Source organism: Gorilla gorilla, chromosome 18 (genome assembly GCF_029281585.2).
Source record: "Gorilla gorilla gorilla isolate KB3781 chromosome 18, NHGRI_mGorGor1-v2.1_pri, whole genome shotgun sequence".
NCBI classification, from domain to species: domain Eukaryota; kingdom Metazoa; phylum Chordata; class Mammalia; order Primates; family Hominidae; genus Gorilla; species Gorilla gorilla.
This window is the reverse complement of record NC_073242.2, coordinates 35192121-35216860: the sequence shown is the minus strand read 5'-3', so window position 1 is coordinate 35216860 and position 24740 is coordinate 35192121. Positions and strand designations below refer to the sequence as shown.

The 24740-nt window shown below is 45.3% G+C and overlaps 2 protein-coding genes and 1 pseudogene across 7 annotated transcripts in view; all 3 read left to right on the top strand.

Moving 5' to 3' along the window:
• Positions 1 to 405: 405 nt before the first annotated feature.
• SNX29 (sorting nexin 29) overlaps positions 406 to 24740 on the top strand; it is a 630208-nt gene continuing 605873 nt past the window's right edge. For all 5 annotated transcript variants that reach the window (XM_063699638.1, XM_063699637.1, XM_031003143.3 and 2 more), the window contains exon 1: positions 406 to 748. In XM_063699638.1, the coding sequence (XP_063555708.1) occupies positions 406 to 748 (343 nt within the window). The remainder of the gene's footprint in view (positions 749 to 24740) is intronic.
• Positions 666 to 19385, top strand: LOC129527640 (cytochrome c oxidase subunit 6C-like; annotated as a pseudogene).
• TNFRSF17 (TNF receptor superfamily member 17) lies at positions 1102 to 24052 on the top strand. Of its 2 annotated transcripts, none has more exons than XM_055365897.2 (3): positions 1102 to 1147; positions 22191 to 22337; positions 23554 to 24052. In XM_055365897.2, exons 1-3 carry the CDS (start codon positions 1117 to 1119, stop codon positions 23829 to 23831), a joined length of 456 nt encoding a protein of 151 aa, XP_055221872.1. In that variant the 5' UTR covers positions 1102 to 1116; the 3' UTR covers positions 23832 to 24052. The 2 variants fall into 2 exon arrangements, with proteins under 2 accessions (XP_055221872.1, XP_004057277.1); XM_004057229.4 differs by lacking the exon at positions 1102 to 1147 and adding an exon at positions 21322 to 21451.

Genomic DNA, 24740 nt, shown 5'->3' with positions numbered 1-24740 from the left:
GCGCTGCCGGAACTTGTAGTTCCACCTCCCGCCGCGCTAAATAGCCGGAAACGGGGGCGGCCAGAACAGAGAACTCGCGAGGCGAAGGTACGGGTGGCGGCGAGGGGTCAATCCGCGCCGGGCGTGGGGTTGGCTGTGAGGCCGTCGGAGGTGGTTGGGTGGGAGGAGATCCGCTCACACACACGAGGAGGAGGGTTGAGCCGCCGCCGCCGCCTCTGTCGTCGTCGCGAGTGTGGAGTCGGGACTGGAGCTGCTGCCGCGGCGACGCCGGGATCTTTGTCGCTAGCTCCCTGCCCTTCTGCCCCGCCGCCTTCCCTCGGTCAGCGTTGCCCACTCCTCCCCGGCCGGGCGCCCCTGCCTCCATTTCCCGCTCTCTGTCCACCACACACACGGCCCCCCCCGATCATGGATCCGGGCAGTGGCGGCGGCGGCGGCGGCGGGAGCAGCAGCGGCGGCAGCAGCAGCGACTCGGCGCCTGACTGCTGGGACCAGGCGGACATGGAAGCCCCCGGGCCGGGCCCGTGCGGCGGCGGCGGCGGCTCCCTGGCGGCGGCGGCCGAGGCCCAGCGGGAGAACCTCAGCGCGGCCTTCAGCCGGCAACTCAACGTCAACGCCAAGCCCTTCGTGCCCAACGTCCACGCCGCCGAGTTCGTGCCGTCCTTCCTGCGGGGCCCGGCAGCGCCGCCACCCCCAGCTGGCGGCGCCGCCAATAACCACGGAGCCGGCAGCGGCGCGGGAGGTCCTGCGGGTAAAGGCCCGGGACGCGGGGCAGCCCCGGGGACGCGGGAGGAAGTCAGGCCGGGTGCCGGAGCCCACATGGCATAGGGGTGCGGTCCGGGGGCGCGCGGCCCTGGGGCCGGGTCGGCACGTGGGGCGCTGACAGTGGCGCCGTCTGCCTGGGTGGGGCGCCCCGAGCCCGGGAGCCGGCCTTCGCGGGGCGGCCCGCGGCGGTGGCCGGGCGGGGAGCGGACAGCGGGCAGCGCGCCCAAAGACCCGGACCCGAGTGCCGCCCCTCCGCGCCCCTGCCCTGCTGTGGAGTCCGCAGTTACCCCCTTGAGATGGGAACCGTATGGGACGGAGTGGGGGCCGCGGCGGATCCCTGCCACGAGGCGCAGAATGAGGACAGATGGAGCCAGGAGTCATTTGGGTGGGCGTTTAGAGATCCCAGGAGTTGGGGAGGACAAACGGCCGAGTTTTCCTTTCACCTTAGGCCCAGCCGAGAGAGCGTCTTCTGCTGCGTTTTCTACTATTGAAACTGTAATTACGGTTTGAACTATCCGTGGCCCCCAACCGTCCTGAAGGAATCCCAAGATGCATTGCAGCCTTGTGATCGGACAGAAACTTGGCTATCAATACCAAGATCTGTTTTACCCTTAGCATTGTGTACGCTTCTAAAGTTTACAAAGTGCCACGAAGTTAGGATTCCTCACTTAATGTGTGATAGGACACTATATTGATTTGTGTCTTTTTAAAGTGAAGCTTACACTTTTATCCTTTGTCAGCGACACGTTTAGAGAATTTTCATTGCTGTAAAATCGTTGACCTTATTCAGATTGCTTGGAATAACTCACTGTGTTCGTGCATCAGTAATTCAGTCTATTTCTTCAGACACTTGAGCATTTGTTATAATTTAATAGTTCTCACGTGTCTTTCTGACCATAGCTAGTAGACATACATTTTCTAATCCATAAAATTTCGAGTTAACTTTGGTTTTTAAACATCTTCCCGTACTTAGGGGTTGCTTAAGTCGTAGGTAGCATGCTTGCAGGTGCTGACGTTGTAGGAATATCCAATGAGTGAACTTATGTATTCTCATAATGGTGCTTATTTTGTGGTAGGTAGCTTGCTTTCAGGTACTGATTTTGTGGGAATGTCAAATGAGTGAACTTAAGTATTCTCTTCCTAATGCTGCTTATTTTAGGAACTATCAGTGTTTCCTTAAAGAGAAAATGAAAAAGGAAGGAAAAGGCTGAACGTCCTTTCATCATTTAGCCAGGACGTTAGTGGGGTGGGTCATGACATCCAGCGCATTTTAAGTGAGAACATATTGTTGATTTCTCTCTTTAAAGTTCTGTATTGTGGTGGTTCTTAGATAAGTGGACATTATAAAAGTGCTCCAGGAGTTTGGTTTCTACAGAAACTTTTGTCACCGTGTGCTCTTTCGTGGTAAAAGGATAGTGTCTGGAGAAACACTCTGATGACGTATGTACGTCAACACGGTTGATTTGGTGGTTTTGTTGACAGTGGCATTTATTTGTGTGGGTGGTTGATGTTTTCTTTTGAGGAGATCGAGCACTTTCAGGGTGGTACGGCCCTAAACAATGTTTTCCTCTTGAATAAGGAAGCTTAGCTTGTAATTCTTGACTTACATCAAGCCATTTTGACTGCCTAACCTAATTCACTTCTCAGCTCCTAAAAGTGCCCATTCCCTACCTTACTTTGCAGATTCTGTTTATCCAGCCATTTTCTTTCTTGGCTCTTCCTCCTTTCTGTGGAGCCACCAGCACCACTCTGACTAGACTCAGGACTCCATTTACAGCCTGTCCAGCGAGTCATCCGGGGATAACCAACCTTGGTCTAGAATGGTCACTGTTGGTGACTAGGTATTACCTCTTATGCAGGCTTTCTCTCTTCCTGATAGTTGCTAATTTGTAGTTACACCTAATCTTTTTCTCTTTGACAGTGCTAGAAATTGGAGATACGAAAACCTGTAGGGAAGTAGCTGTCAGTAAGAGAATCCGTACAGCATGGTCAGCTTTCTTGTTTGTAATCAAAAAACTATTTTGGTGTTACTGACTTTACCAATTGCTTGTACCAAAATGCCAGTTAATGGTTTTAAAAAATTGTCCTATATAGGATGTCTATTTGGAAAAGAACTGATTTTCTAAATTGAGGTCCAGGGTTATATTGAGACTGTTGGATTGCATGTTCCAGACTATTAAGTCCATAAAAAGCCAGCATCGGAGAACAATCAGTGCTTATAAAAAGCAGGGGGATAAATAGGAAATAACACCTGGATTGGAACTTACAAAGGGGGAACCAAAAAGTTTGCAAGGTTTTTTTGATAGCGAGGAAGTGGACAATAGGGCTAGCATGTTTTGTTCTTCAGTTAAGCCATAGCCGAAATTTGTGGTGGGTGTGTTTTTAAACTGCATGCCGGGAAAGCTGTTGAAGGAGCCTGGAGAGTCAGACCTTGGGATTCAGTATTGACCTTGGATCTCTTTGAAAACTAAAGAATATAGGTTCCTTAAGAAATAATTAAGTGGAACTCATTTAAGTGTAATTAAGTGTAATTCATTTAAGCACAGTTCTCTAGAGCCAAGTAAATTGGCCAAGAGATTCTCCTTAAAAAGTGAGGTCCCCAAATGAATAAAAATATAGAAGACAAGGCTTAATGTATATTAGAACAAGCATTTTATCTGATAGGATGTATTTAAGTTGCAATTTGCACCTAGTTTTTTTTATTGTTAGATAAGAAACTGGTTTAGTAATTTTAGGGTTACTTGAACTTTTTAGAACAGCCAGAGCTTCTAAAGTAATGATGTGGTGTTCTTTGCATCATCCCACCTTTAATGCTTCTCAGAACTCACTGCCATTAAGAAACAAGCATGGAATAAAACCAGCAGCCCTCAGTACTTTCTTGGAGGAGGCACTGTCTCCAAAACTTAGCAGATTGTATTGTGGAACTTGAATTTTAAAGAGAAACATTCTGTTTTGTAGTGTTCAGTATTTGCTGAATGCCTTATTTATTGGAGGACGAGGTTTGTTTTTTTTTTTTTTTTTTGAGACGGAGTCTTGCTCTGTTGCCCAGGCTGGAGTGCAATGGCACGATCTCGGCTGACTACAACCTCCTCCTCCCAGGTTCAAGCAATTCTCCTGCCTCAGCCTCCCGAGTAGCTGGGATTACAGGCACCTGCCATCATGCCCAGCTATTTTGTGTGTGTGTGTTTTTGCAGGGATGGGGTTTCACCATGTTGGCTAGGCTGGTCTTGAACTCCTGACCTCAGGTGATGTGCCCGCCTTGGCCTCCCAAAGTGCTGGGATTGCAGGTGTGAGCCACCGCGCCTGGCCTTTTTTTTTTTTTTAAATGATTGAGATTTAACTTACACACTGTAAAATTCACCCTTTTCAACTGTACAAGCTGGGCGCATTGGCTCACACTTATAAACCCAACACTCTGGGAGGCTGAGGTGAGAGGATTGCCTGAGGCCTCCATAAAACATAGTGAGACTGAGACCCTGTCTCCACAAAAAAAAAAAAAAAAACAAAAAAAAACAAAACTACAGCTGGGTGCAGTGGCTCATGCCTGTAATCCCAGCACTTTGGGAGGCCGAGGTGGACGGATCACCTGAGGTCAGGAGTTCGAGACCAGCCTGGCCAACGTGGCGAAACCTGTCTCTATTAAAAATATAAAAATTAGCCAGGCATGGTGGTGCGCGCCCATAGTCCCAGCTACTTGGGAGGCTGAGGTAGGAGAATCACTTGAACCTGGGAGGCGGAGGTTGCAGTGAGCCGAGATCACACCACTGCACTCTAGCCTGGGCGACATTGACACTCTGTCTCAAAAAAAAAAAAAAAAAAAAAAGCTGGGTGTGGTGGCACAAACCTGTAGTCCCAGCTACTTGGGAGGTTGAGGTGGGAGGATCTCTTGAGCCCAGGAGCTGGAGGCTGCAGTGAGCTATGATGGCACCATTGCACTCAGCCTGGGTGACCAAATGAGACACTGTCCAAAAAGAAAAGTAAAGTGTACATACAGTTCAGTGGCTTTTAATATATTTGTAAGGTTATGCAACCATCACCACTTGGCAGATGCTTTTTACAATATTCTCAGTTTTAAGCTGGAACATCTCAGAAGTGACCTCTTCAGGGCCACCAGAGTAGAGAGGATTCCAAATCAAAGTAATGGTTGTTTAATCCAGAAAGGCCCTTACACTTTATTAATATGTTAAATTCTATCTGTTGAGGTAGATAATAGGTAAGATTCTGTATTTGAGAATGTGTTTTTGAGACTGAAGTGCCTGCAAGAACAGTGCTCGTATAAAGGTGTTTTTAGGCTTCAGTGGGACAGCAGATGGGGTAGAGGAGAGGCCCCACAGTATCCCTGGAGTATCACAGTAGTAAACACTGCCTTTCGTCACTTCTCCTGCCATGGCTGACCTGTTTGCCTCTTGTTTCATGGTTTCACACGTATGAATGGCTTGAGACTGAGGATTTAGGGAAGAAGCGAAGGCATCATCTAGGGCTATGCTGTGCCAAGTTGAGCAGTTGTTTAAACTGTTAGAATTTTTGACTGGTATAAAAACCCTCTTTGGAGCAGGTATTACGTAGTGCTGTCAGTACATATCTTATTGCATTCTTCTCTTCTTTATTTTTTACCTTTTCTGAAGTTGCACAGCGTGAAAAGACAGCAATTTCAGTTTGAACAAGTTAAGGAAGTAATGTAGACGACAAAGTTTAAGCCTTGATTTGCTTGCTTTGGTTTGCTGGGGAAGAAATGTCTGAAAGTGTTCAGATAGTCTTTTCTTTCTGGTTGAAGAGAAAGGAATGAAAAAGAGATTTGATAACCTTCTGGGTTGAGTTAGCAGTATTGGAATGGAATTTTTTTCCAGAAATGTGAATTTCTGGTTTTGCTCAGATATATGTACTAGCGACTCATTAACAAACGTTTACCAGTCCACTGAATGTAAGATGCTATGCTAGGCACTTGAAATAACACCAAGATGAATAAACTGTGGTCCTGAAGGAATCTAGAAAGGGATCAGATGCCCAGTGTACTCTAGTGGAAGTCACAGTGTGGTAAGTGAGCCCTGCAGAGAGTGTAGAGAAGGCTTTCAAAGCCGAGAACAGCAATCCCTTACGTAAAACCTCTCAGTCTTGTCACTCTCATAAAACTAAAGATTTATCTATTATCTGCTCACTGTTCTTTGCGAATGCCTTGTGTGTATTTTTTTTTCTGGCCTCCTGGGCCAGAGTTGCAGCCAAAGCCTGATCACCAAGGTTGTGTGTATTTTAAAAAACTTTTTACTTATTATTTTTTAGAGACCGGATCTTACTTTGTCACCCAAGCTGGAGTATAATGGTGTGATTATAGCTCATCGTAACTTCAAATCCCTGGGCTCAAGTGATCTTTCACCTCAGCCTCCTGAGTAGCTAGGACTATAGGCACCCACCACGACACCTGGCTAAGTTTTTTGGTTTGTTTTTGTTTTTTGAGATGGAGTTTCGCTCTGTCACAGGCTGGAGTGCAGTGGCCCTAACTCGGCTCACCGTAACCTCTGCCTCCCCAGGTTCAAGCGATTGTTCTGCCTCAGCTTCCCAAGTAGCTGAGATTACAGGTGCCCGCCACCACGCCCAGCTAATTTTTGTATTTTTAGTAGAGATGAGGTTTCACCATGTTGCCCAGGCTGGTCTCGAACTCTTGACCTCAAGTGATCCACCCGTCTCAGCCTCCCAAAATGCTGGGATTACAGGCGAGAGCCACTGTGCCTGGCCAAGTTTTGTATTTTTAAGTTTGTCGAGAGTGCTGAAGGTAGAGCACTGGTTATCTTTTTACAGTACTTGTCTATTTCGTATTAAACAGCAGTGAGTTCAGTTACTATGAGTCTGGCTAGTGTGTCTATTGGGGCATGTTTAGAATTTCATCATTCTACCCTTGGTTTTAAAATATCTTCGGGAGACAAGAATTTGGCTACTAGTTGAAGGATCTGAGGTCCTCAGAACAATCAAGAAAACTGACAGTTTTTAGCTGTTGATTGTTGATTCATTTCAAGGCTTAGAAGTTCCTGCCTTGTTTTCAGTAGAGTTTAACAAAGTGAGCCGAGGCTGTAGATTTATATGGCTCCTTCGTAAATGGCTTTGTTCTAAGGAAACCTAGTTGTTACAGTACTCTAAGTTGAACCAGTTTCCCATCATAATTCTGCTTTCAAAGAGAGAAGAACACTTAATAAGGCTTTCCCGAGCACCTGACCTAACAGTGGTGACACTCACTTCCAAACCACATTCCCACTAGGTAATTGTATGTCGCTTCACTTGAAAAAAAAAAAAGCGCATTCTACAGAATGTCACTGGGTAATTTCCTGGTTGAATATTTCTGTAGAACTCCAGTATGTTACCATACTACTTGTCCATTGCCTTTAGGTGGTTAATTTTGGTAGCAGAAAAATGTTTCGGTTATTTTTTTTTTTTGACATGGAGTCTCCCTTTGTTGCCCCGGCTGCAGTGCAATGGCGTGATCTCGGCTCACTGCAACCTCCACCTCCCGGGTTCAAGCGATTCTCCTGCCTCAGTCTCCTGAGTAGCTGGGATGACACCGCCATGCCTGGCTAATTTTTGTATTTTTAGTAGAGACAGGGTTTCACCATGTTGGCCAGGATGGTCTTGGTGGCTACTGACCTCAAGTGAGCCACCCACCTCGGCCTCCCAAAGTGCTGGGATTACAGGTGTGAGCCACCGCACCCGGCCGTTTCTGTTATTTTTGTACTTTTTTGAGGGTATCTGAAATGGTTTTGGTTTGTGTATTTTAAATGTTATTTAAATGGTGTTTTGTTTCTTTTTTGTTTTTGAGATGAATCTCTCTATGTCGCCCAGGCTGGAGTGCACTGGCACGATCTTGGCTCACTGCAACCTCTGCCTTCCTGGTTCAAGCGATTCTCCTGCCTCAGCCTCCCAGGTAGCTGGGATTACATGTGTGCACCACCATCCCCGGCTAATTTTTGTATTTTTAGTAGAGACGGGGCTTTGCCATGCTGGCCAGGCTGGTCTCGAACTCCTGACCTCAAGTGATCTGCCCGCTTCAGCCTCCCAAAGTGCTGGGATTACATGTGTGAGCCACCGCGCCTGGCCTCAAATTGTTTTTGAAGTAGTTAGGATGTAGCTCATAAGACTGTCTTTCAGGGTTGTTTGAAAAACATAATGGAATTTTAGTTACTCTGTGCAAAGTCTGATCAGGTTGATAATGTGGCATTGCTTTTGTGTCCGAATAAAGAGGTTCTTAGAATGTTAGCGCATCCAAGAATGTTAGCGCTGGATACGACCCTAGCAGTTGTACAGCCTCTTCATTTTCAGATAAAGGAACTGGAGCCTTAGAAATGCTAAGTAAATGCCTAAGGTCACTCACAGAGTTAATGACACCATTGAGTCTAGAATGCAGATTTGCCACCTGCTAGTTTAGTGCTTGATCTGCCACATCATGCTGTTTAATAACAGGGGGCGGGAAGGGCATGCCTGGAGCTAATTACTACAACTAGCGTGTAGTTTTCTGAGAGTGGCCCTGGCATTTGCCTAATGTTTCATTCTTAAAGGTTTTTGAAATTATTTTGGGGCTTTGAAGTGCTTGCTGTAATAAATTTATTGAGCATTTACCACCCCTTATCAGTTATTTAGTCTTCACAACATTCTCTTGAGGTTAGGTACTGTTGAACCATTTTACAGATGAGAAAATAAAGGCTCAGTAAAACTAAATAACTTAGGTCAGTCATATCCATGAGAAGAGTGAGGCTTGGAATCGAGGTCATTTCAAAGTTTATTCTAGTAGTGACTGCTAGTGCTTTCCTTGTGATTTTGTATTAAAGTAGACTGAGACTCTCCAGAAACTGGACCTGTGAGCTTGGACCATGGCATTTCTCTGTGTTCTGTCTCAGTAGTAGCAGAATGACATTTGTCATAAGTAGGCAGTGCTCTGATTTAAAGCAATATTTTGAAATTACTTCTTTTTACATTTTAGCAAGTGTTGATGTAAAATACTTTAAAACAGCTCTGTTCACCACTGTCTGTACCGAGCCTTTTTATTTTTAGAGTGTTAGGTAATTAAGGCAAAACCATCCACATTGTTTTATGTGTTCTGTAGACTTCTTTCTGGTGTTTGCTTTTACTGTTTTTCAGTATTGTCTATGGGAAAAAAAAAAAAACCTCAGCTTGCAAATTTTTGTTCAGAGATGGGATCGTTCTTTGTTGTTGGAGGGATTTACATTAAAAAAATTCAAGAAATATTGTCTCATGTGATCTTACCAGATAAGTGCCTATTATTAAGACTTGTTGACTGCTGGATTTATTATCTTAGCCTAATTTTCTTTCTGAGTTAAATGAATCTTGCTTTTTTATCGTTACCACCCTGGCATAATCCAATGGGAATATAGTATGAACCACATAGTTAATTTAAAATTTTCTTTCTTTAATTTTGTTTTTTGAGACAGGGTCTCACATTGTTGCCCAGGCTGGAGTTCAGTGGCACAATCATAGCTCACTGTGGCCTCAACCTCCTGGGCTTAAGTGATTCTTCTGCCTCAGCCTCCTAAATAGCTGGGACTACAGTTGTATGCCTCCACGCCTGGCTCATTTTTACATTTTTTTTTGTTGTAGAGACAGAGCATCACTGTGTTGCCCTGGCTGGTCTTGAACTCTTGGCCTCAAGCAACCCTCTTAGCTTGGCCTCCCAAAGTGCTGGGTTTATAGGCAGGAACCACCACAGCTGGCCCAACATCTCCTGAGTGTAGTGTTTCCCTAACCCCTTCTTAGAAAGTTGGCACATTTAAAATTGTTTTCACTCTCTTGAGCCCTAATGGAAATGCAATGAATGTACAGATGGAGGCTAGGGGTCCTGGTCAGAAAAGGGAAGTGAGGCCAGGTGTGGTGGCTCATGCCTGAACCCAGGAGGTGGAGGTTGCAGTGAGCCCAGATTGTGCCACTGCACTCCAGCCTGGGCGACAGAGTGAGACTCCATTTCAAAGAGAAAAAAGAAAAGTGAAAAAATGAAGTGATGTGACTGGAAGGAACCAGTGTGAAAATCAAAGGAAAACACAGTAATTCAGTAAAAATTGATTGTGTATTTATTCTATACAATACATCATGCCAACTTGTTGAGACTACTGAAGTAGAGAAAAAAGTCATCCACCCACAGTTCATTCTGGAAGTCTATAATCTAGGGAACAAGAACTAAGATACATGTGTACCTATAATTTATTTATTTATTTACTTACTTATTTTTGAGACAGAGTCTCGCTCTTGTCGCCCAGGCTGGAGTGCAGTGACTCAGTGATCTCAGCTCACTGCAACCTCCACCTCCCCGGTTCAAGCCATTCTCCCACCACAGCCTCCTGAGTAGCTGGGATTACAGGTGTGTGCCAGCAGACCCGGCTAATTTTTAATTTTTTAGTAGAGACGGGGTTTCACCACGTTGGCCAGGCTGGTCTCAAGTTCCTGACCTCAAGTTATCTGCCCGCCTTGGCCTCCCAAAGTGCTGGGATTACAGGTGCAGGTGTGAGCCACTGCACCCGGTCCCCATGTGTGCCTCTAATTTAAAAAAAGAGGTGTCATGTCCTGGGGGAGTGATCATTAGCCCTTCAGGGTAGGGGATGGACAGGGAATGGGATAGAAATGGGAGATTGGGTAGGCAAGTGTGTACTACAATTAAGGAGAATCCTTGAGCTAGAACTGTTATCCAAAGTGTAATCGAGAACCACATGTGGCTATTTAAATTTATTAAAATTAAATTTAAAATTCAATTCCTCAGTCATAATAGCCATGTTTCCAGTGCTTAATAACCACATGTGGCTGGTGACTATCATGTCACAGCACAGATATAAAACATTTCCATCACTACAGAAACTTGGACAGAATTTTGTCACACATATTTCTTACTTTCATGCAATGTGAGACACTTCTGTGACAGCTCCGAAGTTGTATTTTTCTTTAATGAACACCCATTTGGCTAACAAAACTACAGTTTCACTCAGGATGCCTGTGTTTTGTTGTTATTGTTTGATACAGGGTCTTACTCTGTCACCCAGGCTGGAGTGCAGTGGTGTGATCACCGCTCACTGCAGCCTCCACCTCCCAGGTTCCAGTGATTCTCCTGCGTGGGACTACAGGCCTGTGCCACTATACCCGGCTGATTTTTAAATTTTTTGTAAGGACGAAGTCTCCTTGTGTTTCCCGGGCTGGTCTCAAACTCCTGGCCTCAAGTGATCCTCCTGCCTTGCTGCCCAGAGTGTTGGTTTTACAGGCATGAGCCACTACACCCAGCTTGAAGATTAGTTTTGTATCTAAAGCAGTATGAATTTAAATTGCTGATTTATGAAATACATGCATCAAGCACTTTTTAAGACTTAGCCAAACATTTGTGTTTAAAACATGTAACTTGAATCAAAACGTAGCTTTTTTTTTTTTACCTGCCATGATGTCTGTGGCCTTGACTGACGTATGCTGTGTGGATATGCTGGCCAAGTAGGGTTCTCCATATTCAAGTCCTTTGACCCATGATCATCGCTTTAAAAAAAAATTGTACACTCTTTTAAAAAATTGAAGCAAAATCCACATAACATAAAACTGGCTGGGCGCAGTGGCTCACGCTTGTAATCCCAGCACTTTAGGAGGCCAAGGCGGGCGGATCACAAGGTCAGGAGATCGAGACCATCCTGGCCAACATGGTGAAACCCCATCTCTACTAAAAATACAAAAAATTACCCAGGCGTGGTGGCGCGCGCCTGTAGTCCCAGCTACTCGGGAGGCTGAGGCAGGGGAATCGCTTGAACCCAGGAGTCGGAGGTTGCAGTGAGCCGAGATTGCACCACTGCACTCCAGCCTGGCAACAGAGCAAGACTCAAAATAAATAAATAAAATAAAATAAAATAAAATGAGTCAGGAATGATGTTGATGTTGAGGTTGGCGTACATATCAAGGACAGTAACTACCATGGCTCCCGAAGTGTTGCCAAAACCTCAGATGTGTGGCCTTCTGGCCAAGCGTCTGCGATTTCATATGTTTGGAGCATTCATGGTGTCCCTGGGGGTTGCAGCTTTGTATGAGTTTGGTGTGGGTGAACCAAGAAAGAAGGCATATGCAGATTTCTGCAGAAATTACGAGATTTTGAGCAGATGAGGAAGGCTGGTATCTTTCAGTTTAAAGTAATCTTGGAATATAAAGAATTTCTTCAGGTTGAATTACCTAGAAGTTTGTCACTGACTCGTGTTCCTGAACTATGACACATGAATATGTGGGCTAATAGTTGGTCTTGATAAACAATTAACAAACAAATAAATAAAACCATTTTAAAGTGAACAATTCAGTGGCATTTAGTACATTCACACTGTGTTGTACAACCAGCAATTCTACGTAGTTCTAAAACATTTCGTTTTTTTTTGGAGACAGGGTGTCACACCGTGGTCCAGGTTGGAGTGCAGTGGTGCGATCTTGGTTCACTGCAGCCTCCCTCCACCTCCCGGGTTCAAGTGATCCTCCCACCTCAGCCTCCCAAGTAGCTGGCACTACAGACATGTGCCACCACACCCAGCTAATTTTTATTTTATTTAATTTTTTTGAGACAGAGTCTCACTGTTATGCCCAGGCTGGAGTGCGGTGGTGCAATCTCGGCTCACTGCGACCTCCGCCTCGCAGGTTCAAGATTGCCAGATTCTCCTGGCTCAGCCTCCTGAGTAGCTGGGATTATAGGCACCTGTCATCACCCTGGCTAATTCTTGTATTTTAGTAGAGACAGGGTTTCACCATGTTGGCCAGGCTGGTCTCAAACTCCTGACCTCATGTGCTCCGCCTGCCTCAGCCTCCCAAAGTGCTGGGATTATAGTCATGAGCCACCGTGCCTGGCCTGAAACTGGATTGATAGTTAAAATTTGATTATGGTGAAGCAACACAAACACCACATATTCTATGATTCCATTGATATGAAGTATTCAGAAGAGGTAAATCCACAGAGACAGAAAACAGACATACTGATGGCTGCCAGAAGCTAGGAGAGAGTATGGGCAGTAACTGCTAAATGAATACGGGTTTCCTTTTGGGGTGATTAAAATGTCTTGGAAGCCGGGCGCGGTGGCTCACACGTGTAATCCCAGCACTTTGGGAGGCTGAGGTGGGTGGATTGCTTGAGCTCAGGAGTTGGAGACCAGTCTGGGGAACCTATTGAAACCCCATCTCTATAAAAAATTTAAGGCCAGGTGTGGTGGCTCATGACTGTAATCCCGGGACTTTGGGAGGCTGAGGCAGGCAGATCACATGAGGTCAGGAGTTTGAGACCAGCCTGGCAACATCGTGAAACCCCCGTCTCTACTAAAACTACAAAAATTAGCTGGGTGTGGTGGCACACGCCTATAGTCCCAGCTACTCGGGACTTAAAGCAGGAGAATCGCTTGAACCCAGGAGGCGGAGGTTGCAGTGAGCCGAGACTGCGATAGTGCACTCCAACCTGGGCGACAGAGCGAGACTCCGTCTCTAAAAAAAAAAAAAAAAAAAGATCCAGTTCCAGTTTATCATCTCTATCACAGGCAGTACTGGTGTTCTGCTGTTCTCTGGTAAAGTCTTCACTTCATGTTTTAAAATTTGTGGTAATGTACCAAGTATCACAGCCAACTCATTAATCTTCCTTTATTATAAATTATACTATTAGTTTTGCCTCTTTTTTTTTTTTTTTTTTTTTGAGACAGAGTCCTGCTCTGTCTGTTTTTGAGACAGAGTCGTGTCACCCAGGCTGGAGTGCAGTGGTGCGATCTCGGCTCACTGCCAGCTCCGCCTCCCGGGTTCATGCCATTCTCCTGCCTCGGCCTCCCGAGTAGCTGGGATTACAGGTGCCCGCCACCAAGCCCGGCTAATTTTTTGTATTTTTAGTAGAGACGGGGTTTCACCATGTTAGCCAGGATGGTCTCGATCTCCTGACCTTGTGATCCACCCGCCTCGGCCTCCCAAAGTGCTGGGATTATAGGCATGAGCCACCGTGCCTGGCTTTTTTTTTTTTAAGATGGAGTTTCGCTCTTGTTGCCCAGGCTGGAGTGCGATGGTGCAATCTCAGCTCACTGCAACCTCTGCCTCCCGGGTAGCCTCCTGCCTCAGCCTCCCAAGTAGCTGGGATTACAGGCACAAGACACTGTGCCCGGCAAATTTTTGTGTTTTTAGTAGAGTTGGGGTTTCCTCATATTAGTCAGACTGGTCTCAAACTCCCGACCTCAGGTGATCCGCCCGCCTCCACCTCCAAAAGTGCTGGGATTACAGATGTGAGCCACCGTGCCCAGCCTAGTTTTTCCTCTTTTTTTTTGAGACAGGGTCTCACTCTTTCACCCAGGCTAGAGTGCAGTGGTGCAATCTTGGCTCACTGCGACCTCTGCTACCTGGGCTCAAGCGATTCTCCTGCCTCAGTTTCCTGAGTAGCTGGGACTACAAGCATGAGCCACCATGTCCAGCCTAATTTATATATATATATATATATTTTTGTGTGTGTGTGTGTGTGGAGATGGGGTTTCACCATGTTGCCCAGGCTGGTCTCAAACTTAGTTTTTCCTTGTAATTTGGGGCATGGCATTTGCACTCAGTGGTAAACCCTGGAAGCTTTCCCACTTAGAAAAAATTGTTCCATTTTTAAATAGTTAATAAAGGTGTGTTTCTAAACATAGAGATAACACTGGAAAATTTGAAACTGTAATTTCATTCCTTGAGAGGGTTCTAACTTCCTTTACTAGCAGCTGTGAACCATGCAGGATGTGAGAAATTACACCCTAATCATCTATTTCCTAGCCATGAACAGTTTCAACCTCGGAAAATTCTAAGCCCAGGCTCATTAGTAGCCAGTAAAATCTGGATGTTATGTGAGTCATGAATAAGACCAGAGTAGAATGAACAAGTAAAGGTTTACTGTGTATGTGTGAAGATAGGGTAGAAATATATCGGTTTTATTTTTATTTTTTGAGACAGGGTGTCACTCTCTTGCCCAGGCTGGAGTGCAGTGGTGTAGTCAGGACTCATTGCAACCTTGACCCTCCCAGGCTGAGCCCCCCGAGCAGCTGGGACTGCAGGCGCATGCCGCCACTCCCGACAGTTTTTTGTTTTTTGTTTTTTTTCTTTTTTTGGTACAGGTGGGGTTTTGCCATGTTGCCCAGGCTGGTCTCAAACTCTTGCCATCCTCCCACCTTGGACTCCCAGAGGTTTAGGACTACAGGTGTGAGCCACCATGCCCAACCCATTTGCAACTTACAATCCATTGTAAGTTGAGGAGCCATCTGTATTGTAAATCTAATAGTTGGTGCCAGGAACTAAGTGGTCAGGTGTAAGCACTGTTTTGTTTTGAAAAGCTGTTACAGTTAGTGATACACTTGAGAGTGGTGAGGAAGCCCACCACACCCGTCATTTTCCTGCCTTAAGATACGCAGTACATCATAACTGTATGTCCGTCAGAGCTTAGTTTACTTGTACACTGATTTTCAGCAGGGACTATCTGAGGAAGGGGAAGATGGCACTTGCATAACTTGGAAATGCCTGCAGTTGATTCTGATGTGCCTGTATGTTAGATGGTAGTGATTACAGGATCTGTTTCCTAGGGCTTTTGGTGGGGATGAGCTAGCAGTCGGCACTTAGGGCTCAATAAAAATTAGTTAAAGCAAATTGCTACCCCCTCCATCCCCCACTCCCTACACAATATGGATTTGTGAGTACTTTTATCCTTGTCTGGCCCATAATAGATACTCAATACATTTATATATGTATTCATTTTTATTAATTTTTTTTTTTTTAGACGGAGTTTCATTCTTGTCCAAGCTGGAGTGCAGTGACGTGATCTTGGCTCACTGCAACCTCCACCTCCCGGGTTCAAGCGATTCTCCTGCCTTGGCCTCCCGAGTAGCTGGGATTACAGGTGTATGCCACACCCAGCTAATTCATTCACTCAACAGAGGGCAGTTGAGCTACACTATTTTGGTTCCTGGGGAGATGACATGTGGCTCACACATGGGTTCGGCTCCTAGGGGATCAAATGCCTCTGTGGTCAGCTGAAAAACAGCCCCCACAAGAATGTCCATGGCCTATCCTCAGAATCTGTGAATTGCTTGAGATGAGGAGACTGTCTTGGATCATCCAGGTGGGGCTAATATAACCACAAAGGTGCTGCTACTGACCACAAGCACGCACTACCACACCTGGCTAATTTTTAAATTATTTGTAGAGATAGGGTTTCCCAGGCTGTCTCGAACTACTGGGCTCAAGTGATCCTTCTACCTCAGCCTACCAAAATGCTGGCATTACAGGTGTGAGCCACCGTGTCCAGTCTGTACTTTGTGTTTTTCACTTGGTGATTTATCTTTCATATGAGAACACATCTGTCTCATTCTTTCTGATGGCCATAGTCTTCCATTGTGAGGCTCCCAGTGACGAACAGTTCTGTTGCTCTGGGCTCTTATGAATAGATGTGATGCCACAGTAAACTACATTGTACCTGAGATTTTAAGTACCTGAGCAAGTATATCTGTCAGACACAATAGTGTTTTCTTTCCAAAGAGTTAGCAAAGCTTTCTTCCCCTGGCTTCTGGCTTCCCAGGTATGGTTCCCTTTTTTTTTTTTTTTTTTTTTTTGAGACAGAGTCTCCCTCTGTCGCCCAGGCTGGAGTGTGCAGTGGCATGATCTCAGCTCACTGCAACCTCTGCCTCCCAGGTTCAAGCAATTGCCCTGCCTCAGGCTCCCAAGTAGCTAGGATTACAGGTGTGCGCCACCATGCCCAGCTAATTTTTTGTATTTTTGGTGGAGACGGGGTTTCACCATGTTGGCCAGGCTGGTCTTGAACTCCTGACCTCAGGTTATCCGCCCTCCTCAGCCTCCCAAAGTGCTGGGATTACAGGCATGAGCCATGGCGCCTGGCCTCAGGCATGGCTCCTATTGGCTGCCTCCTCTTCCTCACCACTCCTTAAATATCTACCATCTGGCTTGCATCAGGGACACACTCAAAGGCCATCAATGACCTGCTTCTTTAGTGCATCGCCCCTGATCTTCCTGTAGAATTTGACTCCACTCCCTAACTCAGGCTAAAATCTCTCCTTGCTTGACTGTTATGGGAGATTTTTTTTTCTTTCTTTTCTTTTTTTTTTTTGAGACACGGTCTCACTCCGTAGCCCAGACTGCAGTGCAGTGGCGCAATCTTGGCTCACTGCAACCTCTGCCTCCCAGGTTCAAACGATCCTCCTGCCTCAGCCTCCCAAGTAGCTGGGATTATGCACGCCACCACGCTTGGCTAATTTTTGTATTTTTAGTAGAGACTGGGTTTCACCATGTTGGCCAGATTGGCCTGAAACTCCTGACTTCAGGTGATCCACCTGCTTCAGCCTCCCAAAGTGCTGGGATTACAGGTGTGAGCCACTGCACCCAGCCTGGGAGATAATTTTTGTTCTCTCCCTATTTCTCTAATCATGTTTGTCCTGTCTCCTTTGCCTGTCTTCCAAAGGTCAGCAATCTGGCAGAGGCTGAGGGAGTGGAGCCTCCTGGGCCAGCTGCTTCAGCTTCTCCCTGTCCTGCCTAGGCAGCCTCTCCCACTTACCTCACCACCTGGACCCCAGAGGAATTTGAGGTTTTGATCAATATCTAAGTTCAAAATCTTTCCTAGGCTCAAGTCCTGCATTAAAAAAAAAAAGTATTTTTTTAAATTTCTGCATTTTATTTTCATGATTTTAGCATTTATTATGTACTATTTTAAAAATACAAAAAGAGGCCAGGCGCAGTGGCTCACGCCTATAATCCTAGCACTTTGGGAGGCCGAGGCGGGCGGATCACTTGAGGTCAGGAGTTCGAGACCAGCCTGGCCAACATACTGAAACCCCGTCTCTACTAAAAATACAAAAATTAGCCAGGCCTGGAGGCACGCACCTGTAATCCCAGCTACTAGGGAGGCTGAGGCAAGAGAATGGCTTGAACCTGGGAGACGGAGGTTGCAGTGAGCTGAAATTTTGCCACCACACTCCAGCCTGGGTGACAGAGTGAGACCCTGTTTCAAAAAAAAAAAAAAAAAAAAAGGTATGAGCAGTTGTATAATATGCTCTATCTGCCTCCTGGGTGGATACAAATAAAATAGGTAGGGTCTGAATAGACAGACATAAACAGAGGCTCTATTTGGAAAGACAGAAGACTGACAGTGGCTGGGCACTGTGGCTTACACATGTAATCTCAGTACTTTGGGAGGCTGAGGCGGGAAGATCACTTGAGCCCAGGAGTTCAGGACCAGCCTGGGCAACATGATGAAATCTCATCTCTACAAAAAATACAAAAATTAGCTGGGCATGGTGCCATGTGCGTAGTCCTAGCTACTCAGGAGGCTGAGGTGGGAGGATCGCTTAAGCCCAGAAGGTGGAGGCTGCAGTGAGGCCTGATGGTGCCACTGCACTCCAGCCTGGGCAATAGAGCAACACCCTGTCTTAAAAAAAAAAAAAAAAAAGGCTGGGCGCGGTGGCTTACACCTGTAATCCCAGCACTTTGGGAGGCCGAGGCGGGTCGATCACGAGGTCATGACCATTCTGACCATTCTGACCAGAATTGAGACCATTCTGCCCAACATGGTGAAACCCTGTCTCTACTAAAAATACAAATATTAGCTGGGCATGGTGGCGCACGCCTGTAATCCCAGATCATGAGGTCAGGAGATCGAGACCATCCTGGCTAAGATGGTGAAACCCCATCTCTACTAAAAATACAAAAACAAAATTAGCCAGACATAGTGGCGGGTGCCTGTAGTCCCAGCTACTCTGGAGGCTGAGGCGGGAGAATGGCATGAACCTGGGAGTCGGAGCTTGCAGTGAGCTGAGATAGCGCCCCTGCACTCCAGCCTGGGTGACAGAGCAAGATTCTGTCTCAAAAAAAAAAAAAAAAAAAGAGGAAGACTGACAGTAATTACTGCCTCTGGCAAGAGAGGGGAAATCCAGGGTAGGAAAAAGACTTACTTTTCATTGAAAAATCTTTGGCACTGTTTGAATACTTATTTTTTAATAATATGAATTTTAAAAACAAGAATTATCAGTGGCTGGGCACGGTGGCTCACACCTGTAATCTCAGCACTTTGGGAGGCCAAGGCAGGTGGATCACGAGGTCAGGAGACTGAGACCATTCTGCCCAATATGGTGAAACCCTGTCTGTACTAAAAATACAAATATTAGCTGGGCATGGTGGCGCATGCCTGTAATCCCAGCTATTCCGGAAGCTGAGGCAGGAGAATCGCTTGAATCCGGGAGGCAGAGGTTGCAGATCGCACTACTGTACCCCAGCCTGGCAACAGAGGGAGACTCCATCTCAAAACAAACAAACAAACAAACAAATAAATAAAAAATCATCCAGGCTAGGTGGCTCATGCCTGTAATCCCAGCAGTTTGAGAGGCCAAGGCCGGTGGGACACCTGAGGTCAGGAGTTTGAAACCAGCCTGACCAACATGGTGAAACCCCGTCTCTACCAAAAATAGAAAAATTAGCCGGGCGTGGTGGCGTGCACCTGTCATCCCAGCTACTCAGGAGGCTGAGGCCAGAGAATCGCTTGAACCTGGGAGGTGGAGGTTGCAGTGAGCCGAGATCGCGCCATTGCACTCCAGCCTGGGCAATAAGAGTGAAACTCCAGCTCAAAAAAAAAAAAAAAAAAAAAAGAATAAGTTTTTAAAGGTTGGGGTGCTTGGAGGATGAAATAAAGTAGAAGGGATGGCAGGTTTCCTTGGCACACTCCTTGGGCCTTAAGAAAGTGTAAAGAATAAGACAAATACAACAAAAGGAAAACAAATATCAATGTATCCACCACTCAGCTTAATAAAGAAAATATAATAAACACAGGTGAAGCCTCTTTTGTGCTCCCCTTCTTCCCCACCACTTACCTCAGAGATAATCACTATACTGAATTAGGAGTTTGCCATTTCCTCAAATTTTAATTGAGTCCTGCATTTTTGACAAACATCTGGACGTCTCTGTATGGGTATTTCACTCAGTATGGTTAAAAGCAAATTCAAGCTGGGCTTAGTGGCTCACACCTGTAATCCCAGCGCTTTGGGAGGTCGAGGTGGGTGATCACTTGACCCCAAGTGTTTGAGAGCAACCTGGGCAACATGGCAAAAACCCATCTCTACAAAAAATACAAAACTTACCAGGCATGCTGGCGCATGTCTGTAGTCCCAGCTACTTGGAAGGCTGAGGTGGGAAGATCACCTGAACCCAGCAGGTGGAGGCTGCAGTGAGCTGTGATCGTGCCACTGCACTCAGCCTGGGAGACAGAGTGAGACCCTGTCAAAAAAAAAAAAAAAAAAAAAAAGGCAAATTCAAGTGATCCATTTATGTAAACAGAAAAATGCACTATATAAATGTATCTATCTAGAATTCAGGGATCGGTGAAACAAAAGACATCGCATCGGCAGGTCTGTTTGCAACTTCTGGGATACACCAGGTGTTAGCGGTGATTACTTCTGGATGCTTGGACTGTGGATTTTTAAAATGGTTTTTTATCTGCTCATCTGTATTTCTAAATCTTCAACAATGGAACATAGATTATTGTATTATTATTATAATACCCCAAACCTATCTTCCTTTCAGCCCTCTTTCCACGAGCTCTTACCCTAAATGTCTCTTTTTCTGTCAGTGGCATTGTGAGTCTTCCTTAGTGCATCACCTCTGATCTTCCTGTAGAATTTTTTTTTTTTTTTTTTTTTTGAGATAGAGTCTTGCTTTGCCACCCAGGCTGGAGTGCAGTGGCCTGATCTTGGCTTACTGCAAACTCCGCCTCCCGGGTTCAAGCACGTCTCCCTGCCTCAGCCTCCTGAGTAGCTGGGATCATAGGTGCCTGCCATCATGCCTGACTAATTTTTGTATTTTTAGTAGAGATGGGGTTTCACCATGTTGGCCAGGCTGTTCTGGAACTCCTGACCTCAAGTGATCCACCTGCCTCGGCCTCCCAAAGTGCTGGGATTACAGGAGTGAGCCACAGTGCCCAGCTTACACCCAACTACTTTTTAAAATGTTTTTTGTAAAGTCAGGGTTTCGCCATGTTGCCCAGGCTGATTTTGAACTCCTGGGCTCAAGCAATCCTTTTGCCTTTTGCCTCCCAAAGTCCTGGGATTACAGGTGTGAACCCCTGCACCTGGCCTCAATGTTAAGATCTTAAGGGGCACAGCACAGACCTTGTCTTGTCTATCTCCCTGGCACCTCTCACACAGTACAGCTTATTAACAGATGTTCCAGAAACTGTTACTGAACATTCGGCTTGATGCCGTGGGCTTGTCTGCATCTTGCAACTGTCACCTGGCTGAGAAATTTCTTCTATAAATAAGCAGTTTCTGTTTCAGATGTGATATGCCCTGATATTTACACCTTGTCTCTTACCCCATCCAAGACTCAAACTTAGAAACTTGAATTAGATGTGGTATTCAAATCCTTAGCTGCCGCGAAGACACAGACGGCCCCCGTAAGAACCCACGAAGCAGGCGAAGTTCATTGTTCTCAACATTCTAGCTGCTCTTGCTGCATTTGCTCTGGAATTCTTGTAGAGATATTACTTGTCCCTCCAGGCTGTTCTTTCTGTAGCTCCCTTGTTTTCTTTTTGTGATCATGTTGCAGATGGCTGGGCAGTGCTCCCAAAATGAATATTTTGACAGTTTGTTGCATGCTTGCATACCTTGTCAACTTCGATGTTCTTCTAATACTCCTCCTCTAACATGTCAGCGTTATTGTAATGCAAGTAAGTAATATTGCTTGAACGATTATTCATTGGTGTGAACTATTCTGTCTATATGGACTGCTTATTCAGAGAATCAACATAATGGGCAGGATGGTGAGTTTTCTTGAATCAAAAAGAGAAAGGAAGCAAGGGAATGATTTTAATGTTTATGGAAACAAAGTAATTATTTGGAACTGAACTTGATATGATTCAGCACTATTAGCAACATAGATTTTTTTTAAAAATCAGCTCTTCTAATTAAGCGATATTTAGAATTTAAAAGTCAATGTTCATTAATTAAGGTGATTGAATGGAAAAATCCATACTTTATTATTTTGCTATCAAAACAATCCATAATTCATTATTTTAGCAAAATAATAAAGTATGACAGCCGGTTGTGGTGGATGGCTCACACCTGTAATCCCAGCACTTTGGGAGGCTGAAGTGGGTGAATCACCTGAGGTTGGCAGTTTGAGACCAGCCTGGCCAACCTGGTGAAACCCCGTCTCTACTAAAAATACAAAAAATTAGCTGGGCGTGGTGGCACAGGTCTGTAATCCCAGCTACTCGGGAGGCTGAGGCAGGAGAATCGCTTGAACTTGGGAGGTGGAGGTTGCAGTGAGCCGAGATCGCGCCACTGCACTCCAGTCTGGGCAACAGAGCAAGACTTTGTCTCAAAATAAATAAATAAATAATAACAATAAAGTATGTGAATATTATGTTATCAGCTCATTATCTGTCTGACGTTCTTTTCATAAAGGTGTGACCAATTCAGTGAAAGGAACGAATGCGATTCTCTGGACCTGTTTGGGACTGAGCTTAATAATTTCTTTGGCAGTTTTCGTGCTAATGTTTTTGCTAAGGAAGATAAGCTCTGAACCATTAAAGGACGAGTTTAAAAACACAGGTTGGTTTGATGGTGAATCTTTGAAATCTATTTCCAGGGGATGGCTATTGTGAGTTTCAGTTCCTTTTCTTTTTTTAGCGTTGACTATTTCACTTCGTTACAGCCCTTTCGAATGTGTTAGAACATTGTTACATTAAATGAACTTGGTAGAGGTGAGCCATCTTCATTCTGATTTTGACACCTTGGCAGATTTTCTACAATGTCAGTCTTCTCCAGGATTCTTCCATTGTTAATTACTCTATTGAAAGTACTAAGGCTTTCTTGGGAAACATCAGTCTCTTTGACTAAAGTTAGCACATCGATTAAATGCCACATTATCAGAAACTCCTAGCCAGGTCTGCTACTGTCAGGAAAAGCATATTTGTCAAGATCTATGGTCATGTTTCTATACAAATATAGGTGTTCTTTGCTTGAGTGAACATTTTACTACTGAAAAATGTTAGAAATGAATAACCAGTTGCTCCTGAATTATTTGAGGAATCATCTAAAAAATAATTATTTTTAAGCAATAGAGAACCAGTCCCAGAAAAATGAATGTTCTACTTAAGTGCCTCTTAAGATAAAAATACTTCTGCAGCACCTTTGCTCATGATTGGATTCCCAAGCACGTACAGCCATTGCCCTATTTCTGCATTTATTTATTTATTTATTTATTTATTTATTTAGAGATGGAGTCTCGCTGTGTGGCCCAGGCTGGAGTGCAGTGGCGTGATCTCAACTCACTGCAGCCTCTGCCTCTTGGGTTCAAACGATTCTCCCATCTCAGCCTCCTGAGTAACTGGGACTATAGGTATGTGCCACCACCTCCGACTAATTTTTGTACTTTTTGGTAGAGACAGGGTTTCATCATGTTGGCCAGGATGGTCTCAAGCTCCTGACCACAAGTGATCTGCCCGCCTCAGCTTCCCAAAGTGCTGGGATTACAGGCGTGAGCCACAGGGCCCAGCACATACTCATTCTTTTTTACTGAAAAGATCTGTTTCAAGCTGGGTGTGGTGGCATGGAGCTGTAGTCCCGACTGCTCTGTAGGCTAATGTGGGAGGATTGCTTGAGCCCAGGAGTTTGAATGCAGCCTGGGCAACATAGTAAGACCCCACCTCTAAAAAATGAAAAAATCTCTCTCACATTGCTTTGAGTCCCGATGTGTACTGCTAAGACTCTCATGACCACATTCTCTGTGAAGTTTGGGTTAATGTTTCCGTTTCTACATAATTAGGATCAGGTCTCCTGGGCATGGCTAACATTGACCTGGAAAAGAGCAGGACTGGTGATGAAATTATTCTTCCGAGAGGCCTCGAGTACACGGTGGAAGAATGCACCTGTGAAGACTGCATCAAGAGCAAACAGAAGGTCGACTCTGACCATTGCTTTCCACTCCCAGCTATGGAGGAAGGCGCAACCATTCTTGTCACCACGAAAACGAATGACTATTGCAAGAGCCTGCCAGCTGCTTTGAGTGCTACGGAGATAGAGAAATCAATTTCTGCTAGGTAATTAACCATTTCGACTCGAGCAGTGCCACTTTAAAAATCTTTTGTCGGAATAGATGATGTGTCAGATCTCTTTAGGATGACTGTATTTTTCAGTTGCCGATACAGCTTTTTGTCCTCTAACTGTGGAAACTCTTTATGTTAGATATATTTCTCTAGGTTACTGTTGGGAGCTTAATGGTAGAAACTTCCTTGGTTTCATGATTAAACTCTTTTTTTTCCTGACATCTAAGTTTTTATTACCGTGAGTTTTTAAAAACAAGCATGTATACCAGTGTGGGGGGTGAGGGTGGGAGAGAAAGGTGGGAGGGGGAAAGAATTCCAATCTATTGATAATAAAGCTCCAGTTTTGGCCAGGCGCGGTGGCTCATGCCTGTAATCCCAGCACTTTGAAAGGCCGAGGTGGGCAGATTACCTGAGGTCAGGAATTTGAGACCAGCCTGGCCAACATGGTGAAACCCTGTCTCTACTAAAAATACAAAAATCAGCTGGGCATGGTGGAAGCACCTGTAATCCCAGCTACTCAGGAGGCTGAGGCAGGAGAATCGCTTGAACCTGGGAGGTGGAGGTTGCAATGAGCTGAGATAGCATCCCTGCACTCCAGCCTGGGCAAGAGGGCGAGACTCCGTCTCAAAACAAAACAACACAAACAAACAAAAAGACCTCCAGCTTCATCTTCTGCTGGATTTTATAGTGCCCCAAAGATATGTGGTCCTTAAAAATTGTATACCACTTATTCAGGAGTCTTGTTCCTGAAAGGGTTGTTCTTGTTACAGCCCTAGTCTGGGCTGTAATCAGCTTCTTAAGGTCCCCAATGGTGTTATCTGTGTAGCATTTAACACAGAGCTTCTCCACACTATCCACTCTCCACTGAGGTTGTTGCAAACAACCTCGATCATCCTAGCTGATGCTC